We start from the raw sequence: 23,432 nt of genomic DNA on the forward strand, positions 1-23,432 counted from the left end.
CAAATCCTCACAAAAGTCCCCTAGCACCCTGTAGTAGTAGGGATCGTCAACATCTTCTGCCTACCGCCCGCCCCAGAGAGAGGACCAACACAAGCTTTGCCTTGACTCAGATTACTGTGCTTTTGCATTGCATTGCAGCTGGATACGAGAATATTTACGTCACAACAAAGACTGCGCAACACTGTCAACCACGCAACTTCAGCCCATCTTTGCAAGGCGCGCTCAGCTGTTGTTTGCCTGCCAATTGCCAGCCTAGCCACCACTGAACACACACTGTTCTCCCCTCAGAGCCAGAATCTATCGCATTTCAATTGCAGCCTACATCTTCTGTATGACACAACATTTTTGCAGCTGGTCTGCGCCATGGACAACGTTCAGCACAGCGTCGCCGAGTCGACACCGCTTCTACAGCCCAACCTCAATTGCGACAGAAGCCCTCCCAAGACGAACAAGGCCGATGAGTGGCAGAAGGCATGGCAGCGTCACCTTTCCCAGTGGTCAGCTCTGTACATCTGCAGTCTGTTCATCCTGCTCGTCGACGTCCCCAACTTCCTAAGCGAAGTCCCCAAGCTTCGTATGCTCGAGCTTGGTCTCTGCCGTGATTACTACGCTGCCACTGATCCAAGCGTCATCGGTCGCGATGGCTCCGTCCCCGAGCATCTTTGCAAGCTCCATGAAATTCAAAGCGCGCTCGCTAAAATGAGAGGTATTCTCGGCATGATTGAGGGTATTCCTGGTCTCATACTCGCTATTCCCTATGGCGTCCTGGCCGATAGCAAGGGCCGTCGGTTGGTCACGGGCCTTAGTCTACTGGGCTTTGTCCTGAGAGACATTTGGGCATTTACTGTGCTCTACTGCCATCGAGTATTTCCTGTCCGTGCTGTGTATGCTGCACCGGCTTTCTTGGTGCTGGGAGGGGGTTCTACTGTCATCAGTCCCATGATTATGGCCATCATTGCTGCTGCAATCCCGGAGGCATCAAGGTACGTACACTGTCGCAAGCATAACGCTTCTGAGTGATTTGTACTGGACACTTATCGATTTTTTATAGAACAAGGGCTTTTTTCTGGGTGCAGGTTGTCCTTCTCATCACTGAGCTAATTGCGCCACCACTTGGTGCAATTCTCATGAAGGCATTAGGACCGCATTTTGCTTTTCTGACAGCCGTCCCACTTGAAGCTCTGGCCTTTGTGGTGCTTGGATTTATCCCCAACACAAAATCCTCCGACAGTGGCCCAAGCGACATAGAGGGCACGGAAGGAGAAGAATCCCCATCTGCCAACGGCGAATGTGAGGAAACTGTGAATGATGAAAACTCATCAAAAAACAAGGTTCTACAAGCTCTATCACACCTCTCACACAATATCCGACATGGCGTTTGTACGTTGGGCAGTCATAAAAGTCTCCTGGTCGGCCTTCTCGCGCTTGTTGTTGCAAAGATGGCCCGGCCCATGCTAGAACTCATCTTGCAATACATGTCTGTGCGCTTCGGATGGCCGCTGGCCAAGGTGCGTGTTTTCCAAGAACAGGAAACCGGCAAATATCTCCATTGTAGTCTCCCGTGTTCGCTAACGCTCTATATCCAGACGGCGTTGTTACTCTCGATCCAAGCTGCGGGTCAGATTCTGCTCTTTGCTATAGTCCTACCGCAAGTCAATGTCTGGCTCATCAAAAGAATGAAGACATCTTCTGCTGCGAATCTCGCTCTGACTCGAGTGTCAATCATCATCCTTGCTGTTGGGTCACTCTGCATGGGTCTAGCCACAGCTGTTCCGGCGTTCATAATTGGTATGTACGGTATCAGTGAGATCAGCTATGCCCTAACGAACTAATTCATTCATAGCCTTTTTTGGATACACGCTTGGCAATGGCTTTTCATCCGCCCTGCGATCTCTCCTGACAACCATGGTGCATCCCAGTCATCTGTCACTCTTATTCACTGCAATCGCCGTGTTTGAGGGTATTTCAACTATTGGCGCCTCGCCACTCCTCGGGCTGTCCTTCTCAGTCGGTTTGGACATTGGGGGCATGGTTGTAAGCCTGCCGTTCTTTGTTGCCTCGGTTCTTTATGCCCTTGCTGCGGTGCTGCTTGTTAGTGGCATGTCTACAGTCGTGCCCGCCTAGCGTCTAATTTGGCATCTGTCGTTGTGAGACTGTTAGCATACATTTCACACGCTTGATCAATTGATGGGGTATTGGTGCTGTCATAGATAGATATCCTGGGACAATATGTTAAGTTAGGTGGATACATAAAAAAAAAATTCAGTAATTTTTATATCAAACTAGAGAAAAAAATGAGATTTGCCCCGTACTGGAATCGAACCAGTGATCTTATCATGTCGTGTCTTATTACTAGTGATACGCTTTACCACTGAGCCAACGGGGCTTGAAAGGATTGACACTGCCGGCTCGACAGCGTGGGCAATTGAGCGACTCTGTCCGCACAGTCAGGAAGGCTAACATCATCGCTTCATTGTTTCGGACGTCAAGATTGTTACGGAGAAACAAACCAGCCGTTCTGGTACACGCGTAAGGATTGCATTTTGGCGCAGAATGTAACCTCGGCTGCCTATCACGCAGATCGTTGTGGAAACCCTTTTCCCCGCAAAGATAACATGCCCGAATCCGGAAATGATTGACCCCAGATCTAGAAATGATTTTCTCGCCATCTCAGCGACGTAGTCATCTTAGTAAGGCCTGTTTCAACTAACGCTCTGTGTGTAGGTTTTCCGAATACTCGCATGTCAGTCCAGGACACAAACCATGAGTAGAGCGATGCGTGGGTGAGTAAGATGACTGTGCATGATCCAACTTGTATCACCATGTCCAGAAATGATCTTCATCTACCGCACTGTTCAACATGAGGGCACTTAGATGGTTGAGTCCAGAGGCAGCATGGACACAACTATAAAAAGACGATAGAAAGAGCCAAACATCTTAGCAACTCAAACAACATTCAATCTCTCAACATTCTCTCTTCTTGAACAAGACACATCACCATTTCTCAATTCTTACTTGCAACATGGCAGCTGCAGCAGTCCAGACTTACACTCCCGCGTCATACGACCACCGCGCCGTTGATGCCATGACTGACGTCGACGTGGCAGCCCAGCGACTCCAGGAACTCAACGGCCTGGATCACATGAAGTCCTGCATCAGAGACGTCTTCATGAAGCACGGCGTTGACAAAGTGTTCGGCGTCGGTCTCCTCCACCGCCACTACGACGTTGCCCCCAACGAGAAGATCATCGAGCTTGGTCCAGTCTCGTCGCCCTGGGTTGTAGGCGATGACGAAGTCGTGACTGGCGGCTCAGTTCTCCCTCACACCTGGCGCGTCTTTGACGGTGAACTCAAGCCCACAGAGTTCAAGTTCGTGCCACAGCGTGATCTCTCAAACGTCGATCGGCCTGTCTTCCCAGCTGCCTTTGTCAAGGAGCTTATTGGCGTGCTGCAGGAGACAGGACTCGATGAGGTTCTCGGCGTGAGCCTGTACGAGGCTGGAGATCCTGACAACGAGACCATGGAAGTGACATATGGCCGCAGTAGCATCGTCATTCCTTCTACAGGTCTTATCGGCTCCAAGGTTATTGGCCCACAGGGTTTTGACGCATTCCAAGCTGCCTGGACTTTCAGCAAGAAGGAGGGCGAGGACGTTGTTGCTCACCATGGCATCTGCGCTGCAATGGGTGTCGATGACGGTGTCACAGCTCGACATGGGATCTGTGCCGCGAAGGCTGCTGATGATGGGATGACCGCCCGCCATGGTATCTGCGCAGCCAAGATAAACGATGGTGTCCAAGCACTACACGGCATCTGTGCAGCTAAAGCTGAAACCGGCTTTGAGGCCCGTCACGGTATTTGCGCCGCAAAGGCCAATGATGGTGTTAACTCTCGTCATGGTATCTGTGCTGCCAAAGCCCCTCGAGGACGGTTTGAAAGCTCACCATGGTATCTGCGCCGCAAAGGCCAGTACTGACGGAGTTACGTCTCGCCACGGTATCTGTGCTGCCAAAGCGGCTGACGAGGGTATGACAGCTCGTCATGGTATCTGCGCCGCAAAGGCCGACGATGGCTTTACGGCACGCCACGGCATCTGTGTTGCAAAGGTCTCCGAGGATGGTATCAACGCTCGACATGGTATTTGCGCCGCCAAGGCCGCTGACGAAGGAATCACCGCTCGCCATGGCGTCTGCGCTGCAAAGGCTGCTGAGGGCATCAAGGCGTACCACGGTATCTGTGCAGCCAAGTCTATCGAAGACGGTGTCAAAGCTCACCACGGAATTTGCGCTGCCCGCATTGCGGAAGATGGTCTCAAGACCAGGCATGGAATTTGCGCTGCGAAGGTTTCCAACGAGGGAATGACTGCTCGCCACGGTATCTGCGCCGCACGTGTTGCTAATGGGGATGGAATGAAGATTTAAGATGGCAGTTACATTACGTTGTTCTGTAGTCATACTGCAAGGCGGGGAGGAGTGAGCCAAGTACACATGGTTTATTGACTGCCTGCTTTGCAGGTGTGTGCAGACAGATAGCCATAGTATGAATATCTATTGAATTCAAATATAAATATGACTCTCCTTGAGTTCCAGTAACTAATTATGACTTGTAATTCAAGAGAATCTAGGGTTTTTTGTTATGGTGACGTTACCACTCAATATATTTCTATTGGCATTTATCTATTCATCAATAGGCGCAGGCGTCAGTGATTGATTGATAGTTAAGCTTATGATATCTCAACGAGATATATCAAGCCAACACATTAAAAAATACCAATTAACTTTAGGCTTTTAAAGGTAATATATATATAGCCTCTATAAAGATAAATCTCCTAATTAAAATCAGAATAATATACTTTTATAATAACTTAATTAGTAACCTTATTGGCAGCTGCTAGGGTGTAAGAAGCCGGCCTGATCCCTTATTGCTAGAAGCAGAAGAAATTCTCACAGAAAGAAATAAACCACAAACCACAAGAATGCCTCTTCCAAGCGGCAGGATTGCTTTCCGGCCATTGGCAACAGCCTCCAGGCGTCAGTGACAGTTTTTTTTTTTTTTACTTACTTTAAGATCTTGTAAAAAAAGAATGTCACACTCACATACTGGATTCGTCATATCCTGTGATCGGAAGCTACGTCTTTCTGATAGGATAAGTAGTAATGTAGGAGCGCGGTAAAGGATGTCGGAGGGTTGCATTCCGAGAGCTCCAGTAAGAACGTCCAAAGGTTTGGAAGCTAATTCCGACAAACAATCTGATTAGCTGAGCTTCGTTGGACCCTGAAAACAAAAGGTGGACTCACCTGTGATAAGAGTTCGCTCTTATGAGATGTAAGCTTAGCCGCCGGCGCATTCATTTCATCCTCCTTCAGTCGTTGGCGCTGCTCCAATACCATCAGCGCTCCGCTGCCAATGGCTCTCTGGAGTTCAGCCCTATAAAGACGCTCGGCGGCTTTGAAAATCTCGGCTTGGTAGATCTGGCTCTCGTGATGTGGCCAGGCTTGGGCGCTGGCATCGATAGTCCTAAGGACACACCCGAGGCCACGAATTCTACTAACTCTCTGCATATCATGGGCTCGAGACATGACTTCAAATGAGCTGGTGTAGTAGGTCTTTACGACCGAGTCGAAGTCGCGGAAGCCGAGCGTCTTGGCGCAATCGATAATGTAGGCGATCTTTCGCTCCATGGTCCATGAGCAAGGAGGAGTAGATGGATCATCCAGTTCTGCCGGGTCACTCAGCGGGTGCAAAGAAGACCTGCGACTCGCATCAGGCACGGCGAGAACCTCGTTAATTTCGGTAGTTGGTGTCATCAAGAGAGAAGCTGTCGGTCGTTCTATGCCACAGCGAGCTGAGGTGTGGGGGATACCTCTATTAAGAGAATTATCACCTGTTAGGTTCTGATATTGCAATGGTGACACGTCTGCGGCGGGTATAGGCGTCGTGATGTGGCCAAGTGGAAGCGAAACGCCGGACAACGAGCTCAGTTCTTGGGCACTCCAAAAGCTTCCCAGGTGACCGTTAGACTTTGTGAAGAGATTCTCTATGTGGTCAAAATGGGGTAACATATTTTCCCCGCTTGAATTCGAGCACGACGGTGCAGGCATTGGTATAGGGTGAGGTGACATTCTTGGAACGACCGATCGGGAGTTAAAGTTTGCGCACTCCAGTTGCAGCTCTAGTTCTTCGATACGCTTCTTGAGTTTTTGTCCTGTTTTTTATTACTTAATGACTCTATTCATTTCCAGGCTGACGAGGACATGGACGGATATGAGCGAGCGATGTCGCAAAGTGGTGTTGGGAGAATTGTAGGTGACTGACTGTGCTTTCTCTGGGCGATGCGATTCTGTGTCTTTCGTCTATCTATAGTCTCTGCCAGAATCTGCATCGGGACATTGCTGTCATCTTCGTCCGATAGCGTCTGTTCGGAAAGACCTGACTGTGATCCAAAAACTGACATGTTGACATCGGCTATGATAGACGTCGATTTGTAGGTACAGAGTTCGTCGGCATTAGACCCAGCGACTTTACTGTCAATTTGAACCCAGCTGAAATGCTTACGGCTTACACTCCAAATACGAGATCAGGCATTATGATTGCCTCACCAAGAACGGCTCACTGCTTACTGCATGGCCGACAAGCCGACGCGCCAACACTAATGCACGGGCCGTGCCTTCCAAAAGTTCCCTAGCCGCAGATTGGCCACTAAGGAGCCGAGGCCAGTGTGAGAACAAAAATACAGGGCAATGGCACCGTACAAACCAAGACACCCTTACAGCTTCTCCACCTATGACGTCCCTTCAGGCGTATAACTAGCCAAAAACTGTAAAAGGGAGGCAGTATGGACACTGTGGCGTACAAGGGTTCTCAATGCTTGAAGGATCTATCGTACTTATGCATTGTTTTCGCGCCGTGCGGGGGCATGTTCCTTCCGGTGCCACATTCCTAAATGAATCATGTGCTATAGATAGCCGAAACTTGGCCTTATCTCTCGGTCTACGTCATCTGTCAGATTTATACCGACAGATAATGACACAGATGTCAAGTTTTGTCTGCTGGTAAAAGCTCTCAGCCACAAGTCACGACTGCAAATAACACATCTGGATAACAACCTAGACATTATACCATAATAACTAATCAATTGATGTTATGCCCTTTCGAATAGGCCTAAAAAGGTACAAGACGAAGTACATGGTTCCGTGGAGGTGATCTTGTAGGCAGTGAGCAACAACAAGACGATGGGTCAGGTGTATTCTGTGTAAGGCTTTGTGTCCCCCGACTTTTTGATCAAATGCTGCTTCTGCTGTTCAAGTATCACTGGCGGATAGGTTTCATTCCAGGATAGCAGAGCGACAACTGGGACGGAGCAGCATGAGAGAGTTGTGGAGTAAAATCATAAAAGCTAGGTCATCCTCTCTGCAAGCCACTCTCCTGCTTTAGGTTAGGAGCCGGTCCAAGCAGAGGAGCCACAAAGTACACTGGGATAGCGTTTCCCCACTCTGGTTGGAGTGTATCCGAGAATACCCCCCACAGATAACAGAGCAGAACCACCAAGGCTTGCCAAGAAGCGGAAGACGCTCATGCTGATGTTTTTCCGAAACAAGGCACAGCTAATGTTGAAGTAAAGTAGCCATAGGCTGGAAGTTTGTAAGATGATAAATCGCTTTGAAGCTCTGAGATTGGGCCCTAGAAGAGTGTACTGACTGTATAGGTGGCTATGAAGATAGAGAGGGTAAGGTGATGTTGAGTTTGAGAGATGAGGTTATATGAAAGTTTTCGGTTATTGAGGGAAGTGCCGTCGGCGCGACTATGGTGGACGTGGGAAGCCATTGTAGCAGAACTACCTAGCTATAGAACCTTTAACACTTATTATATGATGTAGTAATCCTTGCTAAATATGATGTTATGGCAGTAAAATAACGATTTTATTCTAGATCTTATATTATGATAAGCTTCTCTATGTTGTTACACTTGCCCTTTAATGCCTCGCCCTGTATTATTCTATAGACATAACACTCCCCAATAAACCTCAGACTATTCTCTTTTGCAGGCACGATAGAGTAAGGTATATTGCAATATTCTAATACGTATATATTATCTCCTCCTCTAGCCCTAGATGGAAATAACGCGAAACGTCCATTCTTGGTGATTCCCAAGCGCCTATTCGTCAATGCTCATTTTGATGCAACCCGTATCTCTTGGAATGTTGCACCTGGCTTTCGACGCGATAAATCTGCGAGCTCTAATCTACGCTGGCCCTTAGATCGTGTCTTCTGGACTGAATCTTTCTGCCCTGGAAGTGTCTTTGAAATCCCAGTTGTTTCTTCGAGGAGCAGGCTGAAGATCTCTGCGAAGTCTAGGGAGGTGTCTTGGGGGCCAGCACTATTCTTGGCCGTCCCTCACCATTCTTTCCTGCGACCAGAGTATGCCAGAAAGCAGTAAAGGACGCTTCGCCGAGTTTGTGATCTTTGATCATCGATGTAAAACTGGTGGCATCAAGAAGAGGGATGTTAGCTGAACTAAGGTCGATATGAGAAAGATCCTGGAATGCGAAAATGTCGCTTTTTCTGATAATACTATCGACAAGCAGCCCATTCACGCAAATTTAGCCCCTATCTCGAGCATCAACATCGTGAAGAAGATTGCGGCCTAACACTCCACACGCGCTGTAGACTCCAGGCACCCAAGAATCTGCCAAAGGAACCGCTCGACTGGCTAATGTCCAGTCTGGTACCCAAGAGGGCAATTGTGCAGAGTCTCGATCGGCATAGGCCAGCGCGGGTCCAACATTGCGTGGTTTATCTTCAATACATCGTGCCGCAACGTCCCGCGCTTGTTGAGGGTACAAAGGCAAACACTTACTACTACACTTGGAGCTTGATATGTTCTGGCAGATTATACTGAATCTAGTTTATTTCTATTCCTCACTTTTACAACCCACCATTCATTAACAAGTTGAGCAATTTAGTTGACCTCTTTTGAATGTGAGACGATCATATCGTGCCGCATTATATTTGATGGACCGTTCCAACCGGGTAACCACTTATAATCCCACCAAGACAGCCAATCTGGGTCACCAGTCCCACGAAATGGTGGTTCGCATCACGGGTAGTCTTATGAAGATCAAATTATACTGTACTTGAAGCAATGATTTATCCCACTTGGAATTCTGAACTTCGCCTTATACTGTTATCATCTTAAGGGGCTGGCATGGCTCGCTTATCGACTAAACTTCTCAGAGACGAGATAGTGGCCAACCTGCGAACCAAAACAAGAGTCTTCCCACAATTATTAAAAAAACTACGGGTAGGGCGTAGGAGGTTGATCAATGCGTACAGGTATAAGGACATACTATACGAAAAACGTTTTTATTAGGTTTATGCAGTGCTTATGGTTTATATCCTAGCCTGTAAATGCTATTAGTACGGGTTTAACTGAATATTGATGTTATACAGCAGATGGTAATATTATTTAGATGAGAGAAGGGGAAAAAGAATAAAATGACAGCTTAAAACCGTCTACAAATCATCATCCAGTGGGCTGAGACCCTGAGCAGTACCAAGCCTTTTCTCGAACCAGAATCTCAACCTCTCAACCTTCTGCCGGTCAACCATAAAGTTCATAAAATCATGGGGGTCAGTGTGTGCTTGATCAACAAACCCAGGAAACCCAACCGGCGGAGCGACATCACTCCTCACGGGCCAGAAGCCGCTCGTCTTCTGGAATTCCTTGCTTAGTAAAAAGTTCTGCAGTAACTTAGCGCCCTCGGGGTGCGGCGCGTCCTTGAGAATGGCAGTGTGCTGTGCCCACGAGATGAAGTTGCTCTTCTTAGGATATGTAGCGTTGAGAGATCCAGCGCCAGTTGTCAGGCCCAATGCTGAGGTGAACGTTGCGACGTAAGGTGTCTTGGAGTCACGGACAAGCGTCTGCGGAGTGGCTGCTCCACGAACCCAGCGAGGCTTCTGCTGGAGGAGTTTGTTGAACCAAGATTCGCCGTACTGATTGAGGCTGTGGATGTGGTGAGTGGAGGCTCATGCGCTGATTGATGATAGTGGAAGACTTACATTTTATCGAAGAGGAAGAGGATCGAGTCATCGTCATTAGGGTATGTCAAAGCAAGCTTACCCTTGTACTCTGGCGCAAGGAAGTCACTGTATTCTGCCGGCACCTTCTTGCCCTTCAACTTATCAGCGTTCCAGATGAGCTGCCATGCAATACCGGTGAATCCATAGTAAGCGGCATCAGCATCTTTCAGACCAGAGTAGATCTTGTCGAAACCCGCAGGGGCATAGTAGAGTAATGCGCCCTCTTCTTTCCACCTTGGAAAGTCCTGCGTAGTCTGCAGAGCGAGTGTATCGACATAGACGTTGTTGCTGGCGAGCTGTTGGTCGATTTTGCCATCGAGATATTTGGAAAGGTCGGTAGTGAGATTGAGCTTCATGCCTGGAAAAGCCGATTCGAAAGCGTTCTTGACCGCGTCATTTTGGTTCTTCTCATCGCCGCCGAACCAGGCCGTCACAACACCGCCCTCTTTAAGGGCAGCTTTGTAGATCTGGTTGATGGAACGCGTCTCTACTTGAGCTGTCGGGCCGAAGTGGAGGAGGTTATCATACGTCGCTACCTTGGTAGCGAGCAGGAAAGTCAAGGAAAGCGATGGGAGGTGCATTGTGAAACTTGAAGGGTGTGATTAGTGATGATCATAACTGCCAGCTCGGGTTTCAAACCGTCTATATATACTTAGAGCGCCTCAGACTTTTGTCTTCTTCCGACTTGTAGAGAGAGCTCCTACGCGGCCAAATCTCAACGAAATATACAGCATCGGTGCAATTATCGTCCCGAGTCGTCGCCAGAACGGTCGCCATTTTTTTAAGTCAGGTCACAGACATATGAATCAATATGATGTGTTAATCAGCAAGCGCGCGCGAGACCTGACAATAAAGTTTGGCCTATTCGCCTGCTATTCCCAACGTGTCTAGTCCCGGCACTTTGCCATCCGTACTTCTGATTGAGTCCACAACTCACAGCTCTTATATCGGTCGAGGCCCCCGAAGGAGGCTTAGCGTGTGCTTCTATTCAAGGCCTTGAGTGACAAGGTGATAAGTAATAACTGAAAGTGAAATTTTGCCTAGAAATTGCGTTCAGAAGGTCATCGAGTCAGCACCGGAGGAACATTTGTACTAGGCATGAAATAAATACTTGACGCGACAATCAACTCATGACCCATTTTATAACATTTGAGTAGAACTGATAGATACATTGGTTTTCTAGAACACTCAACGGCACTGAATGACAGCCGACAAATGATGAGCGATCGGGATGTGGTCCACAACCCGCGCGCTCAGGGCGGCCGCGTCAAGGGCATCTTACAATAATGCCGGACCTGGTATTTGCAAGATCGGGTTGGAAATAGAAAGGAAACAGGGGTTATTGTGTATATCTAGAAAGTAACTTCATCCTTCAACAATTCTCTGTGCAGCCAAGAACATAAGCAAGTCCACCTAGCTAGAATCCAACAAGCGAACCAGCAACCAGCGAATAGTGCATTTTCGTATTTGTTTCTTTACAGATTCGTATTAGGTGCAACAGAAAACGCAGTAATCTAGCAAGCTTAGGGAGCAGTGTAACCACCATCAACAAGGATATCCGTTCCGGTCACATATGTAGAAGCATCTGAAGCAAGAAACAGATACACCCCTTTCAACTCCACTGTTTCACCAAAACGCCTAGAATCATTATTTTCGACACGTGTTTTGTTCTTAAATACTAGATCACTTACCCCATAGGGACTTTATCCATGATAGCGCTCATGATTTCCTCCGCGATTGGTCCGGATATGCCAGTGTTGATGAATCCAGGAGACACGCTATTGACACGAGCGAATCCATGCCATTCAATCGCTAGGGACTTGCCTATACGGGCCACTTCGTCAGAAATTCTGGCAAGATATGGTAGGGATGCTTACACATGTGAATGAGAGTGGCCTTGGGCGCGTTGTAAACGGCTTAACGCCTAGGGATGTTGACGATGTGTCCAGACATGCTAGCTGTGGCGATAAAGCTACCGCTGTCGAAAATTTCGAGCTTAGAACCGTTGATCGTTGTTCCCTCTTGCTTCTGTCTTCGAAAATGTCTCCCAGCGGCGTGGGCGCAGTAGACAACCCCATCAGTGTTGATCTTCATGAGATCATGGCATCTCCCAACGTCAGAATCGATGAACGCTTCATCTCCCCAGGAAACACCCGAGTTCTCCACAAACACGTCGAGGCGGCCGTCGAAACACTCCGTCTTTGATACCTTCCGCCATGTTAAGCGTTGTTGAGCACGGTTATTGCCTAGATGAGATAGCAAATAGATGATCCCAAAATATGGATTAAATGCGAGATCGACTACTCTGTTGCAATCGGCATGTTGGAAGGCGGTTTTGTCATCATGAATATATACGATTTCTTTATGTTCTGTTGTGGGTCCGTAAACCTGCCTCTCTTCCTGGTTACATTTAACTTGTTGTGCGATTGATGTAGCCGTGTCTGAGGTATCATTGTATCGGGTTATCACGTTACCATTGGAGTGGGTCACGGGCCCTCCGGAGCCTGTTACATATTAATCCATTGGTGACGTGCTTTAAGGACCGTTTGCGATGCGGTAAGTGTCTTGGTTTATCCTATAGCGGGGCTCAAGATGAACACCACGTCCAAAGAGCATGCCATTGATCAACGAGACTACGCAACTCCTATGTAGTGTGTACTAGGAATCAATAAGTGTTAGTGTAGCTTCTGTGAGTTGAGGCTGCGGATTCCGTAGCGTAAGTATTAAGTGGGACATGTGGCTACTACGGCACAGATTGGGGGTTTTGTTTATCTGAAATAAAGCAACAAGGGAGAATGAGGTACAGGGTAGGTTCATTACAGCTAGCAAATAGCCTGTTGTTATGGCCGAGCTAAGTTAAGAATTATAAATAAACAATTAATATAAACTGAAATCTAACTGTAATAATAATAGATAATTACTTATAATACTTACAGTATCTTGTAAAAAACCAAACTAACTGTTATGAATTTATTTAATATAAAGAATAGTATGGTATGAGCTTTTTGTCAACGTTGCGACGGGCCGTTCGATAACAACGTTTCCCCTTGGGGTCCTGTATTTGAGTTATCTGGTGTTTTGTCATAGGTTGTTTCAGGAGATGGTTGCCCAAAGAATGCAGGAAGAGTGAGTCCACGAGAGGCATGCAATTCTGGACGTGGACAATACCGTCAATTGGATTGCGTGCGTTGCTCCTGGTCAGTCCTCACTTGCGGCTATGATGCCTCGAGAAGCCTAACAATAGTCCCTACCCACTTGCCCTATTGTAGTTCATGCAATCTAGTATATCTTAATCCAAGACTATTTCTCTGTATCCACTACCCGTGCCACCGAGAGCCTGATTGGAGAGTAAGGAATGCTGCTGATGACACGTTCACCTTTCTTATCTAAACTTAATCTTAAAGACGTGCTATACATATTTGTCAGACAAACACATATCTTACGCTTTATGTCAACATACACTAATAAAAGACGGAAACATTGCCATCCAACAGAGTTTCGCATATCAAGCTCAAGCATTGAGTGATTAATGGTCAAACCCAACTCATTCATCTTTACTCCTTGGACCTTGGTACCCTTGTTTATTTTCTCCGGATCTTAGATGCAGCCTTCAAGGGATCAAGAATCCAATCTTGGTCCAAGTCACTTGGACTATCATCCTGTGACGTAAACCATGCGATTTCGAATCCCAAGACCTTGGAGTCCTTTGGAAATACAAATTTGGATATCTTGTCAGCATCTGCGTTTCCGATGTAGAAGGTGTCAGACTCGGAAACAATGACCCGATGTCCCTTTTTAAGGATCTTTGCAGTGGTGCCTTTGTGCCAGGTTTGAATAATCCAGTCCTTTGCCAAAGTGATACTCTTTTCCGAGTCGGTGAGAGGATCGTCCCATAAGATGACCGATTTCTTCGGCGTAAGAGTCTTGAGCCAGTTCAGAAACGTATTGAATAACTTGTTATCGTCCTTGGTGTTCCACATGTATGCGACTTCATCGCCACCAAAGTGATGGTAAGGTGAGCCGAAATACCCGTCGACAGTTGATACCAAGCTGGTGATATTATCATACACTGCTTTGTTGTTCTGTCTGATGTCGAGCTGTGCGTCCGGTTTTGTCAAGCTTGCCTTGCCTACTACCAGATTCTTTTTCCATATTCCCCTAACAGAATGTTGTTAGATCATGATGCGGCAAAGGTGAAATAGTGACAAACCATATATCACTATGACCAGGCATGTCCGTCTCTGGATATACCATAATTCCCAAATTCTCAGCATAAGATACGATGTTCTGGATATCGCTGGGCGTATAGTATGTGTGAGTCTGACTATACTTGACACTTGCATTCGTCAAGCCCTCACCCCCGGGCCAGAGCAGAGGAAAACTTTCCGCATCATAGATATGCCAGTGAAAGACATTGAAGTTGTATTGGTGAAGCAAGGTCAACAAATGAAGAATAGCTTTGACAGGGAAGAATTTTCGGCCTGTATCCAGCATGAATCCTCTGTGAGGATAGAGGTTGGAAGCCATCTTTTGCAGCTTTGAAATGGATGAGTTGAGGAACTGCGAGAGTAATTTTCGTATCGATGCAGCTTATTTATAGGGCTTATGAGCTGACCGGAATTCGGCAAGGCGAGGCAGACTCGGGCGGCAGGGGAAAAGTATTGCGGGGTAGCTAAATTCACAGCTTTTACACACTCGCATAACCCGGCTCGGGCACAAGGCGAGTAATGAAGCGCGTAAGTTGCAAAGGGTAATTGCACAATATGATTTAAGAGTCAGGAAATTGTCTCAGCTTTGTTTTCTGGGCTGGTTGCACTTTAAATAAAGGCCTGAAAAGTCTGGTTTAGGGCTGTGAAAAGTACCATTGTCTTGTGGGATGCCTCCCGAAGGAATGTGGCTTGAATCCTTGATGACATAAAAGCTGAAAGTGGTAAGGCTCAAGGCGGCTTAGCATATTCTCGGACTCGCTCGTGGTCTAGGCGCTGGCTATGAATCCACATGCTAGGAATATTCACTGGAGGCTTTAGGACTAGAGTGGTCTGATCGGTGCGAGAGCTAACGCTAGTCAGGTTGTCTAGTTTCTGAAGCATTATTACATATTTCAAATAGAAGACAAGAATGTAAAAGAGCGGTAATAATGTATATTACAGTGTTAACTATTGTACTTGTCGCCCCGAGCCCCATTGCCATCTTGATCAGTGCTCTTTGACTAGAGCCAATACAAAGCCATTAAAGATAGGCGTGGGCAACATGGGGTGACACGCCACATTGGGCATCAGTGCAGCCTTGACTCTATGATCCTTTCCAATATGCGTTAAAATAGATTCTGCTCCAGGCTTTACCTCGTCATTCTTAAACATCGCCGGCACCACGTCGTCGAAGAAAACACATCCTCCAGGCCGAGTCAATTTAACAGCCCAGTCAAAATGCTCAATATGATCCTCAAATTCAGCGTCGATAAACACCATGTCAAACTGCCGTTTCTCCTCTGCCAGCTTGGGTAGGACATCAAGGGCAGCTCCGAGTATGACGTCAACGTCAAGACCTGCAACGTTCTCCAGCGCGACGTCGCGATGCTTTGGATCGATCTCAATGCTTGTCACTTTGGCACCGCCTTGAGCGAAGCAGATAGCTGAGTATCCTCCAAGTGTACCAATTTCTAGTACAGACTTGGCGCCCATGAGCTGAGTAAGGATAGATAGATGTTGGCCAGACATTGGAGTGACGCTGATGGGGGGAAGGCCCTTGGCTTCCGAATTGGCAAGGGCTTGTTCCAGTTTGGAGTTGGGGGTAAGGAGAGCATCGTTGGCGAGAGTATCCAAAATCGGAGCCTGGCGGAAATTGTCGAAACTGGCAGCAGCCGCCAGAGCTTTGAAGTCAATCTCGGGCATGTCGATAGCTATTATATGATAAGATTGGGCAGCAAGGTTTCTTGAGTATTGAATTGAAACAAAAGTAGTGTGTAGTAGCTACTGGAATAAAGAACTCGTTAAGACTCTATGCATTGCTATAAATACTAGATCTCATCATCAGATCTTGGAGACGGATCCGAGATCTCCAGAGTCCATGGACCGGACCGGACCGGACACGAGTCAACATTCGGCAATATGATTCGTCCTTGCTAAAGCCCGATGATTAACCGCTCACTGACTCTACTCCGGATCTGACGGATCCGCGGATCCGAGCCCATTTGGTACATTCACAATGGCACCAGGCGCGCAGAAAAGCGCGTGTCTTTCATGTCGCCAGAGAAAGCTCAAATGCGATCGTAAGCAGCCGTGTGCGAATTGCATCGCTCGGGCGGTTGAGTGCACCGAACAAGACCTGCCTCCTAACCGAGCAGTCAAAAGACCATTACCTCAAGAGTCAGACTCTTCAGCACTGTCGAACATACTCTCGAGGTTAGACCAGATCCAAGATTACCTCAAACCTAGCAAGAGAGCAAAGCATGTCTCTATCTCGACCCCAATTGGCGACCAGCTGAACGCCATTCGCTTCGACGTGCCCAGTGTCTCGCAGTCACAAGAACCCGCATTCAATGACGTTGCTGAGTTGATGCCTCCCGAAGATCAAATGCAGGCCACCAAATACTCGGTCAACGATGGTTTCTTGGTAAGTTCTATAATAACCATTTTGCACAATTCTCTATCTTAACACCCGCAAGTATCGCGCACTCACGCACGAACTTTATATATCGATCTCAGCAGACCACAAATCTCAGAAAACAATCGAGCCTCGTCACATACAACTTCCCCCCAAGTGGGAGACAATGCGCCTCTTTCAAGTATACTTCAAATACTTGGGCCATGTCCAGAACATCATCTACGAGCCCCACGCACGCACTCTTGTAAATGACGCATATGACCAAATTGTCAACATCTCTGCAACGACTGCGCCTCGAGGACTTGCCCTGATATTGTCAGTCATAGCACTGGCGACAATCCTTGAGCCTGTGGATGGTGACTTGGCTACTGCTATTCCAATACTCAAGGAAAGGCTTGGGGTATTTGCCGCCTACATTCGAATGGCGATGGACTGCCTGGAGCAACATCGTCGACGAGCTGATCACACTATCGAGAATGTCCAGGCATTGATTCTTCTCAGCTTTGGTATCCATCATACAGAAACCTTCTCTCCTCGGTATCGTGTCTTGCTCGCTGAAGCTATCGCTGTTTCTCATAGCCTTGGGCTCCATGTTGTGGATCGGGTATCTGCTAGACGCGGTCATTCCAAGGTTGATGCGGATCCAATAACACAAGAGATAAAGAGAAGAGTTTGGTGGTATCTCGTGGCAACTGACTGGGCATCCTCAAAGGCAGAAGGTGAATATTTGTAATTGAGATCGAGTTGACATGCTGACTTGTCACGCCCAGGAACGTCTGGAGCTACCTACCTCATCCAGCCAAATCTCATCAGTACCAACCTTCCGAGACATATTGATGATGTCGACCTCAGTAACTCTAATCACAAGGAGCGGCCTCTCTCAGAACCAAGCACTATGTCTTACAATCTCCAACGCATCAAGGTTGCCGAGGTCGTTCGCTGCATTTCCGATCTGATGCCGAACGATCCAAACGAAGCATCATGTGAGTTGTTATTGTCACTCGATGCGAAGCTAGATTCAGTATTGTGCGAGCTGCCAAGTTTCTTCAGGACTGAACTGGCTGATTCTGAAGAAACTAAGCAGATTGATAATGCATATCCCCATATTCCGATGCAGCGACTCTTGATCAACCTTCTCATCAACATATTCCGTTGCGGACTACATTTTCCTTATCTTCCTGGACGTGTCAACAAGGCTCTACACGCATTCTCACGCCAAGCTAGTCTAAAGGCTGCTCGAGCTGTTCTTTCTTCGCAGCGAGGCATGACCATGAAAGATATGTTGCACTCTGCCGATTTCATGAAGATCCAGGGCACCATTTTCCACATGTTTATCGGGGCACTTGTTCTTACAACTGATATCTGCTGCAACCAGGATGGCCAGACACAAGTATCTGAGCTAATCGAGGTTCTGAAGAAGCTGGACAGTATCAAAGATCACTCCAAGATGGCTGCCAAGTTACTAGATATCTTAACGCAATTGCTAGTCTCGTATGGAGTCTGGTCACCATCGACCACTATCTCTACATATACTCAAGATGAAGCGCCACTTGACCTCGGTCTATCGGGATCTAAGTCCCTAAGGCTAGATAGCCTTGATATGCCCTTACCTTTTGATGAGCTGTGGGAGACATACATTGAGCACCCTGGTGGCTTGGATATGTTAGATATTTTGGAGGCCTAAGAGAAAGATTACCCGGTAGGGTGAGAATGCTTTGCCCCCGCTACCCAAGAACGCATCGCATATCTTGAGTGGTTGATGAAGGACATGCAATACAGTACTAGAAGTGCGGAGCATTTTAGCAGTGATATCAGAATTTAGCCGAACCACTTTTGCTCCATGGAGTCACATTAAGTCATTGCTTGCATTTATTGATGGGTGCGCAGGCCGTTAATCTGGCACCTGATCCCGATGGATCAGTCACGCCTTTGAGCCCTACAGCCAAGTCTTCTAACTGCTTGGGTTTCTATATTTTTAGGCGTCGTTACCTTGTATAAGAAAGATAGTGTCACTCTAAAAGATCTTTTACACTTATGATAAGCTTTTGACTTGAATCTAGATAGTAATAATACTCTTACTTCATAGAGGGACTTTGCTTGTCAAACTCCATCCCTATGTTCAATAAATCTACAGTACATAGGTGCTGTCCAGCGCCGAGCTGACTTGCCCCAATATTGCATAGGAGCGGTTGTCATAAAGAAGGCAAAAGACAGCAAACCAATGATAGTGAATACCCAGGTAAGAGATTGGCTGTCCATCCAGATACTCGCGCAGAAGGTGAATATAAGGGCGATGCTATTGTTGATCACAGCCACACCTACCATTCCCTCCAAAATCATATCCGGGTAGCAGTCGGCCAGGTAGCTCATACCTTAATATTCTGGTTAGGACGGGACATCGTAACTGTATCAGAAGGGAGGTGTCACATACCAATATCTCCTGCGCATCCCCAACCGAAACCTATGAAGCCAAGACCGATATAAGCCCCCCAAAGCTCAGGGAAAAGCCAGCCTTTGTCAGATCCAATGCCAAAAACAATAAGACCAACAGGGTTAATTATGGCTGCCGGATACATGAGCCATAGTCGGTCTTCAGCTTCGCTTATGCCACCTCGACGCCGTGCCATCCATTCAACGAATTTATCCGAGAACCAACCTCCATAGAAGCAGCCAATAACGGCACCAATCAGGGTAGGTATGTTCATCAATGCCACTGAGGTATCTCCGTAGTTCCATGGGGCATCGTAATAGTTATCCTCCTCAACAGTAAGGTAAAATGTTAGCCACGCATCTTGTGCACCCCATTGCAGCCCAGCATAGAGAACAGCAGGGAAGCTAAAGACTCGGAATGTTCCAAGAAGTGAGGAGAAGTATTGCTTGAAACCAAGGCCAATGAGTGTAGGCGACGGCGTCACTATTGCGATCCGCTGCCAGTATGTCTTGGGTTTGTCCTCAAACGAGCTCACCTGCTCACCCGTTTCTGATGCATGGTCACTTCCAAAGTTGACTTTTTGCATCTTGGGAGCTTCTGTATTGGCGTTGGATAGGTGAACACCGTCGAGAACTGCTCTGCGACAGAAAGTTGTCTCCTCGAAGCCAAATAGGAAGACAACAAAGGTTGCCACGCTGATGATGACCGCTAACCAGCCAATCCAGCTCCAGCCAAGATCACTATCGGTGATAAGTCCAGCAAACAACGGACCAAGAAAAGTTCCAACACTGGTGGCGAGGATGTACAGACCGAGAACCATACCGCGCTGATGACTAAAGAAAAGCTCCGAGAGCGACAACTGCGCGGCAGCCTCGGCACATGACTCAGAGGCACCTACAAAGAGCTGGCTCCAGATAGCATCGGCAGACCGCGTCGTCTTGGCGAACCATATACTCCCAGCAATAGACGAAAGGAGACAGAGGAGGTATGTGCTGCGGCGGCCATACAGGGCGGGCAGTGGGGAGAGGAGAAGTGTCGTGTAACCGATGCCGGCGAACAGAACACCGGCACCTGTGTTCTCAGTGCTGTCGCTGATGCCTTTCGCCAGCAGGGCGTCTGAAGCACTGCCGGCCGAGTTGCTGGTGGCGGCAGTTAAGCCTACAATGAAGAGCACGAGGAATGCATGCCAGTATTTCCGCCATGGGGACCAGTTCAGAGGATCGTTAGGGGAGTTGGTTGGTTGGGGGTTGAGGGTGACTCGGTGTCCTTCAGAGACGATGATGCGTTGCGTTCCAATAAGATGCTCGCTTCCAAGGTCAGTTTGAGACTGCATATTGTTTGTTTGGCATGAATACAATGGCAGATATCAGAGTTGTGATGAGCAGGATATTGGCTTTGACATGACTATCGGATAGGCCATGGAGGCCATTAATGAATTAAAAGAGGGCCTGCGCAATACATCCTGGAATGTTCATATCTTCGGAAGTTCGGGCTAACTAACACCGCATTGGTTTAGGTTGTGATGCCTCCAAAAGTAGTGTCCCTCCTCCTCGATAGGTAGCAGTCAGAGGAAAATGAGAATGTGTGACTCCCTTGGGTTAGTATAAGCCGGCAATACGGCCAAGGGCTAATGGCGGAAAACTTGCCTCATCGGGCCTGACAGGCTGAGTGTTATCACTATCTCGGGACTCGGCATCGAGATTAATCAGATTTCCCCGCAAACTTACCTGATAACGATTAAACTAACAGGCACTCGTCTCCATTGACTGCCTTCTTAGGGCTTAGTTTTATGATCATCTTGATAAGGGCGTTTATGCGAATGACGCGGCTGCCACACAAAATCTTGGTCCCTAATGATGCCCCCATTCCCCCAACCACTGCTACCATGATTTAAGAGCCCTTTCCATATCGCATGGGGTACATGCCTCGATAACAGCAAACACAAAGCATCCCAGTCCAAACCTGACCCCAAAACCCAAGTTATCTTACTATCTGACACTATCCAAATCGCCCAACATGGCTACTACCTTTATACCCAGCGCCTTGGAAAAACCAAGCAATTTTGGCTCTAATCTTGAGGGCCTTCTCAAGCGTGCTGTCATCACTGGCGCTGATGAGAAGGCTCGAATGAGAGGAGATAACCCTCTTCCAAGCCTAGAGGCACCAAAGAAAGTGATTGTAGTCGGCGCTGGAATTTCTGGGCTCCGAGCTGCTTCGGTCCTGCGCCGCCACGGCCTCGATGTTGTAATCGTCGAGGCCCGCGACCGTATCGGTGGCCGCATCTGTGCTAGCAGCCAGCCCGGCAAGACGCGTGATCTCGGTACGTGCCAGTCCAACAACACATGTGGTTAACAGTAAACTGCAGACCTCAAAGCTTGGGCTGTGTGCCGTCCTATCACACCTGCATGTCCAATGCCGGTGTAGGTATGTCAACACATACGTTCCTTCTAAGGGTACACCTTGTCGTTATCATGAGACATGCTAACATATGCCTTTTTCTTCTATCTAAAGGCGCCGCTTGGATGCACGAAACTTCGCAAAATAAATTGACCAAGTTGATTCCGAAGCTGGGAGTCGACTATTACTACGATGACGGGGCACCTTTATACTACACGCCTTACGGTAAAGCCGGCGCTCAATTCAAAGCCAAGAAAGTGGCGGATGAATTCGCCGATTACTGTGAGTGGTTTTACAAGAATAATCCGGAGGCTGAGGACAAAAGCGTCGACGAGTTAGTAAGATCATTTGTGAAGAAGCACGATCTCATCACAGAAGATGAGCGCCTTTGGGCCCCACAAGCTACCAGAGAGGTCAGTACACGTCTATTGAAAAATATTTGTCTTTTAAAACCCCGCTGCAACTATTTACGAGCACATATTGACAATACTATAGATAGAGCTCTGGATAGGCACAAGTACATCTGTAGCATCTTCAAAACACCTCAGCTATTTTGTTACGGAGCGTAACCTCTACGTTCTCCATGGTGGTTATCAGAAGATCGTTGGGTGGACAGCTGAGTCAATACGCGACTCTATTCACCTAAATCAACATGTCAGCGATGTTCAGTGGAGCGAGGATGGTACATCAAGTGCCGTCGTCACCTGTCAGGACGCTCAGGGCAAAGAACAGCGTTTGACCGCGGATGCTGTCGTTGTGACAGTACCCTTGGGTGTTCTTCGTCGTCAGTTGATTTCATTTTCGCCTGCCCTTCCGTCTGATATAAGTGAGGGGATAAATCGATTCAGTTATGGCGCCCTGGGCAAGGTATTCTTCGAGTTCGCCGAGGTCTTCTGGACCAAGGACCATGACCAGCTTATATACTACCCGGCACCCCCTGAACATCAGGAAGAAGGGCTTGTTACAGATGGCATCCTAGCCCACCCTACCGTCACCGTTAACACCTGGCTCATGTCGGGGAAGAAAGAGCTATGTGTCCAGGTTGCCGAGCCCTTGACGCAGCGGGTCGAAGCCATGAGTAATGAGGAGCTGTATAGCTTCTTCCGGCCTCTGTTCAATCTTTACCGCACTGAGCCATACAAGGCCCTCCCTAAACTTGTGAGTATCGAGTGCACAAAATGGACTCAAGATCCATTGGCTGGTTTTGGAACCTACTCGGCCGACAAGGTCGGTGATGAGCCCAGCCTATTCACTGACGCTTTGGTAAATCACAAGTATAGCCGTCTGCAGTTTGCCGGCGAGCATTGCACCTTAGTTGCTAATGGGTGCGTCCACGGAGCCTTTGCTACTGGTGAGACGGCTGCTACTAACTTGCTGAGTTCTTTCGGAATTGAGTATGATGGTGGCGACCTTGTTAGTCTCATAAATGGCTTAAATTAGGCCGATGAAACTCAACCGTGGCTCGTATGACATGTATGATAACTTATAGATTAGGCAAAACCTAAAAGAGCTTGCTTTTGAGTTTTAAATCTCGCGACGACTTTAGTGATGTCACCTAGTGCAAGACAAGTTTGTTACAACAGCTGTCCTCTATACTGTATTCAAGGAAGCCAGCTTTATAATTTAATTTGCTTTAAAAAAAGATATACAGATCTAGAAACATGACCAGCCATTATAGACAAACTTCAGATTTGGCTATTTAGCAAGGAAATTTTATCATTGCTCCTAAGCCTTAAAGCAGTGCATTTCTCTTATGTCAGACTTCGATCAATTGTTAGTGTTAACGCCAGGGGTCTACTAGGATATAATGGTCCTTTTTAGTAGTAGGTTTCCTAGCCCCTATATGTGCGCATGGAATAAGAATTGATCAGCGTTTGTTGGCCTAAAGTTGGCTTCTCGGTTATTTTCTGTCGGCGCCGTGT

At 47.6% G+C, this 23,432-nt stretch overlaps 10 protein-coding genes, besides 1 other annotated feature; 4 read left to right on the top strand and 6 right to left on the bottom strand.

Moving 5' to 3' along the window:
• Positions 1-363: 363 nt before the first annotated feature.
• FFUJ_02086 (uncharacterized protein) lies at positions 364-2,124 on the top strand (the record flags this gene model as incomplete). XM_023574783.1 has 4 exons in its annotated part: positions 364-983; positions 1,052-1,508; positions 1,587-1,788; positions 1,844-2,124. The coding sequence occupies 4 exons, from the start codon at positions 364-366 to the stop codon at positions 2,122-2,124; spliced, it is 1,560 nt and encodes a 519-aa protein (XP_023423520.1).
• A 178-nt stretch (positions 2,125-2,302) lies between these two features.
• Positions 2,303-2,386, bottom strand: a tRNA (tRNA-Thr).
• A 636-nt stretch (positions 2,387-3,022) lies between these two features.
• FFUJ_02085 (uncharacterized protein) lies at positions 3,023-4,421 on the top strand (the record flags this gene model as incomplete). XM_023575894.1 has 2 exons in its annotated part: positions 3,023-3,930; positions 3,971-4,421. 2 exons carry the CDS (start codon positions 3,023-3,025, stop codon positions 4,419-4,421), a joined length of 1,359 nt encoding a protein of 452 aa, XP_023423708.1.
• A 687-nt stretch (positions 4,422-5,108) lies between these two features.
• On the bottom strand, positions 5,109-6,454 carry FFUJ_02084 (uncharacterized protein; the record flags this gene model as incomplete). XM_023577005.1 has 3 exons in its annotated part: positions 5,109-5,231; positions 5,298-6,205; positions 6,316-6,454. 3 exons carry the CDS (start codon positions 6,452-6,454, stop codon positions 5,109-5,111), a joined length of 1,170 nt encoding a protein of 389 aa, XP_023423521.1.
• Positions 6,455-9,512: 3,058 nt separating this feature from the next.
• Positions 9,513-10,660, bottom strand: FFUJ_02083 (uncharacterized protein; the record flags this gene model as incomplete). XM_023578116.1 has 2 exons in its annotated part: positions 9,513-10,002; positions 10,059-10,660. 2 exons carry the CDS (start codon positions 10,658-10,660, stop codon positions 9,513-9,515), a joined length of 1,092 nt encoding a protein of 363 aa, XP_023423522.1.
• Positions 10,661-11,602: 942 nt separating this feature from the next.
• Positions 11,603-12,173, bottom strand: FFUJ_02082 (related to sorbitol utilization protein sou1; the record flags this gene model as incomplete). XM_023579227.1 has 3 exons in its annotated part: positions 11,603-11,717; positions 11,771-11,951; positions 12,002-12,173. The coding sequence occupies 3 exons, from the start codon at positions 12,171-12,173 to the stop codon at positions 11,603-11,605; spliced, it is 468 nt and encodes a 155-aa protein (XP_023423523.1).
• A 1,487-nt stretch (positions 12,174-13,660) lies between these two features.
• FFUJ_02081 (uncharacterized protein) lies at positions 13,661-14,606 on the bottom strand (the record flags this gene model as incomplete). XM_023580338.1 has 2 exons in its annotated part: positions 13,661-14,237; positions 14,290-14,606. 2 exons carry the CDS (start codon positions 14,604-14,606, stop codon positions 13,661-13,663), a joined length of 894 nt encoding a protein of 297 aa, XP_023423524.1.
• A 668-nt stretch (positions 14,607-15,274) lies between these two features.
• Positions 15,275-15,970, bottom strand: FFUJ_02080 (related to O-methyltransferase; the record flags this gene model as incomplete). Its single annotated transcript, XM_023581449.1, has 1 exon — positions 15,275-15,970. The coding sequence occupies one exon, from the start codon at positions 15,968-15,970 to the stop codon at positions 15,275-15,277; it is 696 nt and encodes a 231-aa protein (XP_023423525.1).
• Positions 15,971-16,283: 313 nt separating this feature from the next.
• FFUJ_02079 (uncharacterized protein) lies at positions 16,284-18,366 on the top strand (the record flags this gene model as incomplete). XM_023567751.1 has 3 exons in its annotated part: positions 16,284-16,691; positions 16,744-17,401; positions 17,453-18,366. 3 exons carry the CDS (start codon positions 16,284-16,286, stop codon positions 18,364-18,366), a joined length of 1,980 nt encoding a protein of 659 aa, XP_023423526.1.
• Positions 18,367-18,782: 416 nt separating this feature from the next.
• On the bottom strand, positions 18,783-20,446 carry FFUJ_02078 (putative HOL1-like protein; the record flags this gene model as incomplete). XM_023568862.1 has 2 exons in its annotated part: positions 18,783-19,054; positions 19,114-20,446. The coding sequence occupies 2 exons, from the start codon at positions 20,444-20,446 to the stop codon at positions 18,783-18,785; spliced, it is 1,605 nt and encodes a 534-aa protein (XP_023423527.1).
• A 683-nt stretch (positions 20,447-21,129) lies between these two features.
• FFUJ_02077 (FMS1-Protein involved in the biosynthesis of pantothenic acid) lies at positions 21,130-22,950 on the top strand (the record flags this gene model as incomplete). XM_023569973.1 has 3 exons in its annotated part: positions 21,130-21,433; positions 21,625-21,923; positions 22,006-22,950. The coding sequence occupies 3 exons, from the start codon at positions 21,130-21,132 to the stop codon at positions 22,948-22,950; spliced, it is 1,548 nt and encodes a 515-aa protein (XP_023423528.1).
• Positions 22,951-23,432: the final 482 nt, after the last annotated feature.

Source organism: Fusarium fujikuroi, chromosome FFUJ_chr01, assembly GCF_900079805.1.
Source record: "Fusarium fujikuroi IMI 58289 draft genome, chromosome FFUJ_chr01".
Lineage (NCBI taxonomy): Eukaryota > Fungi > Ascomycota > Sordariomycetes > Hypocreales > Nectriaceae > Fusarium > Fusarium fujikuroi.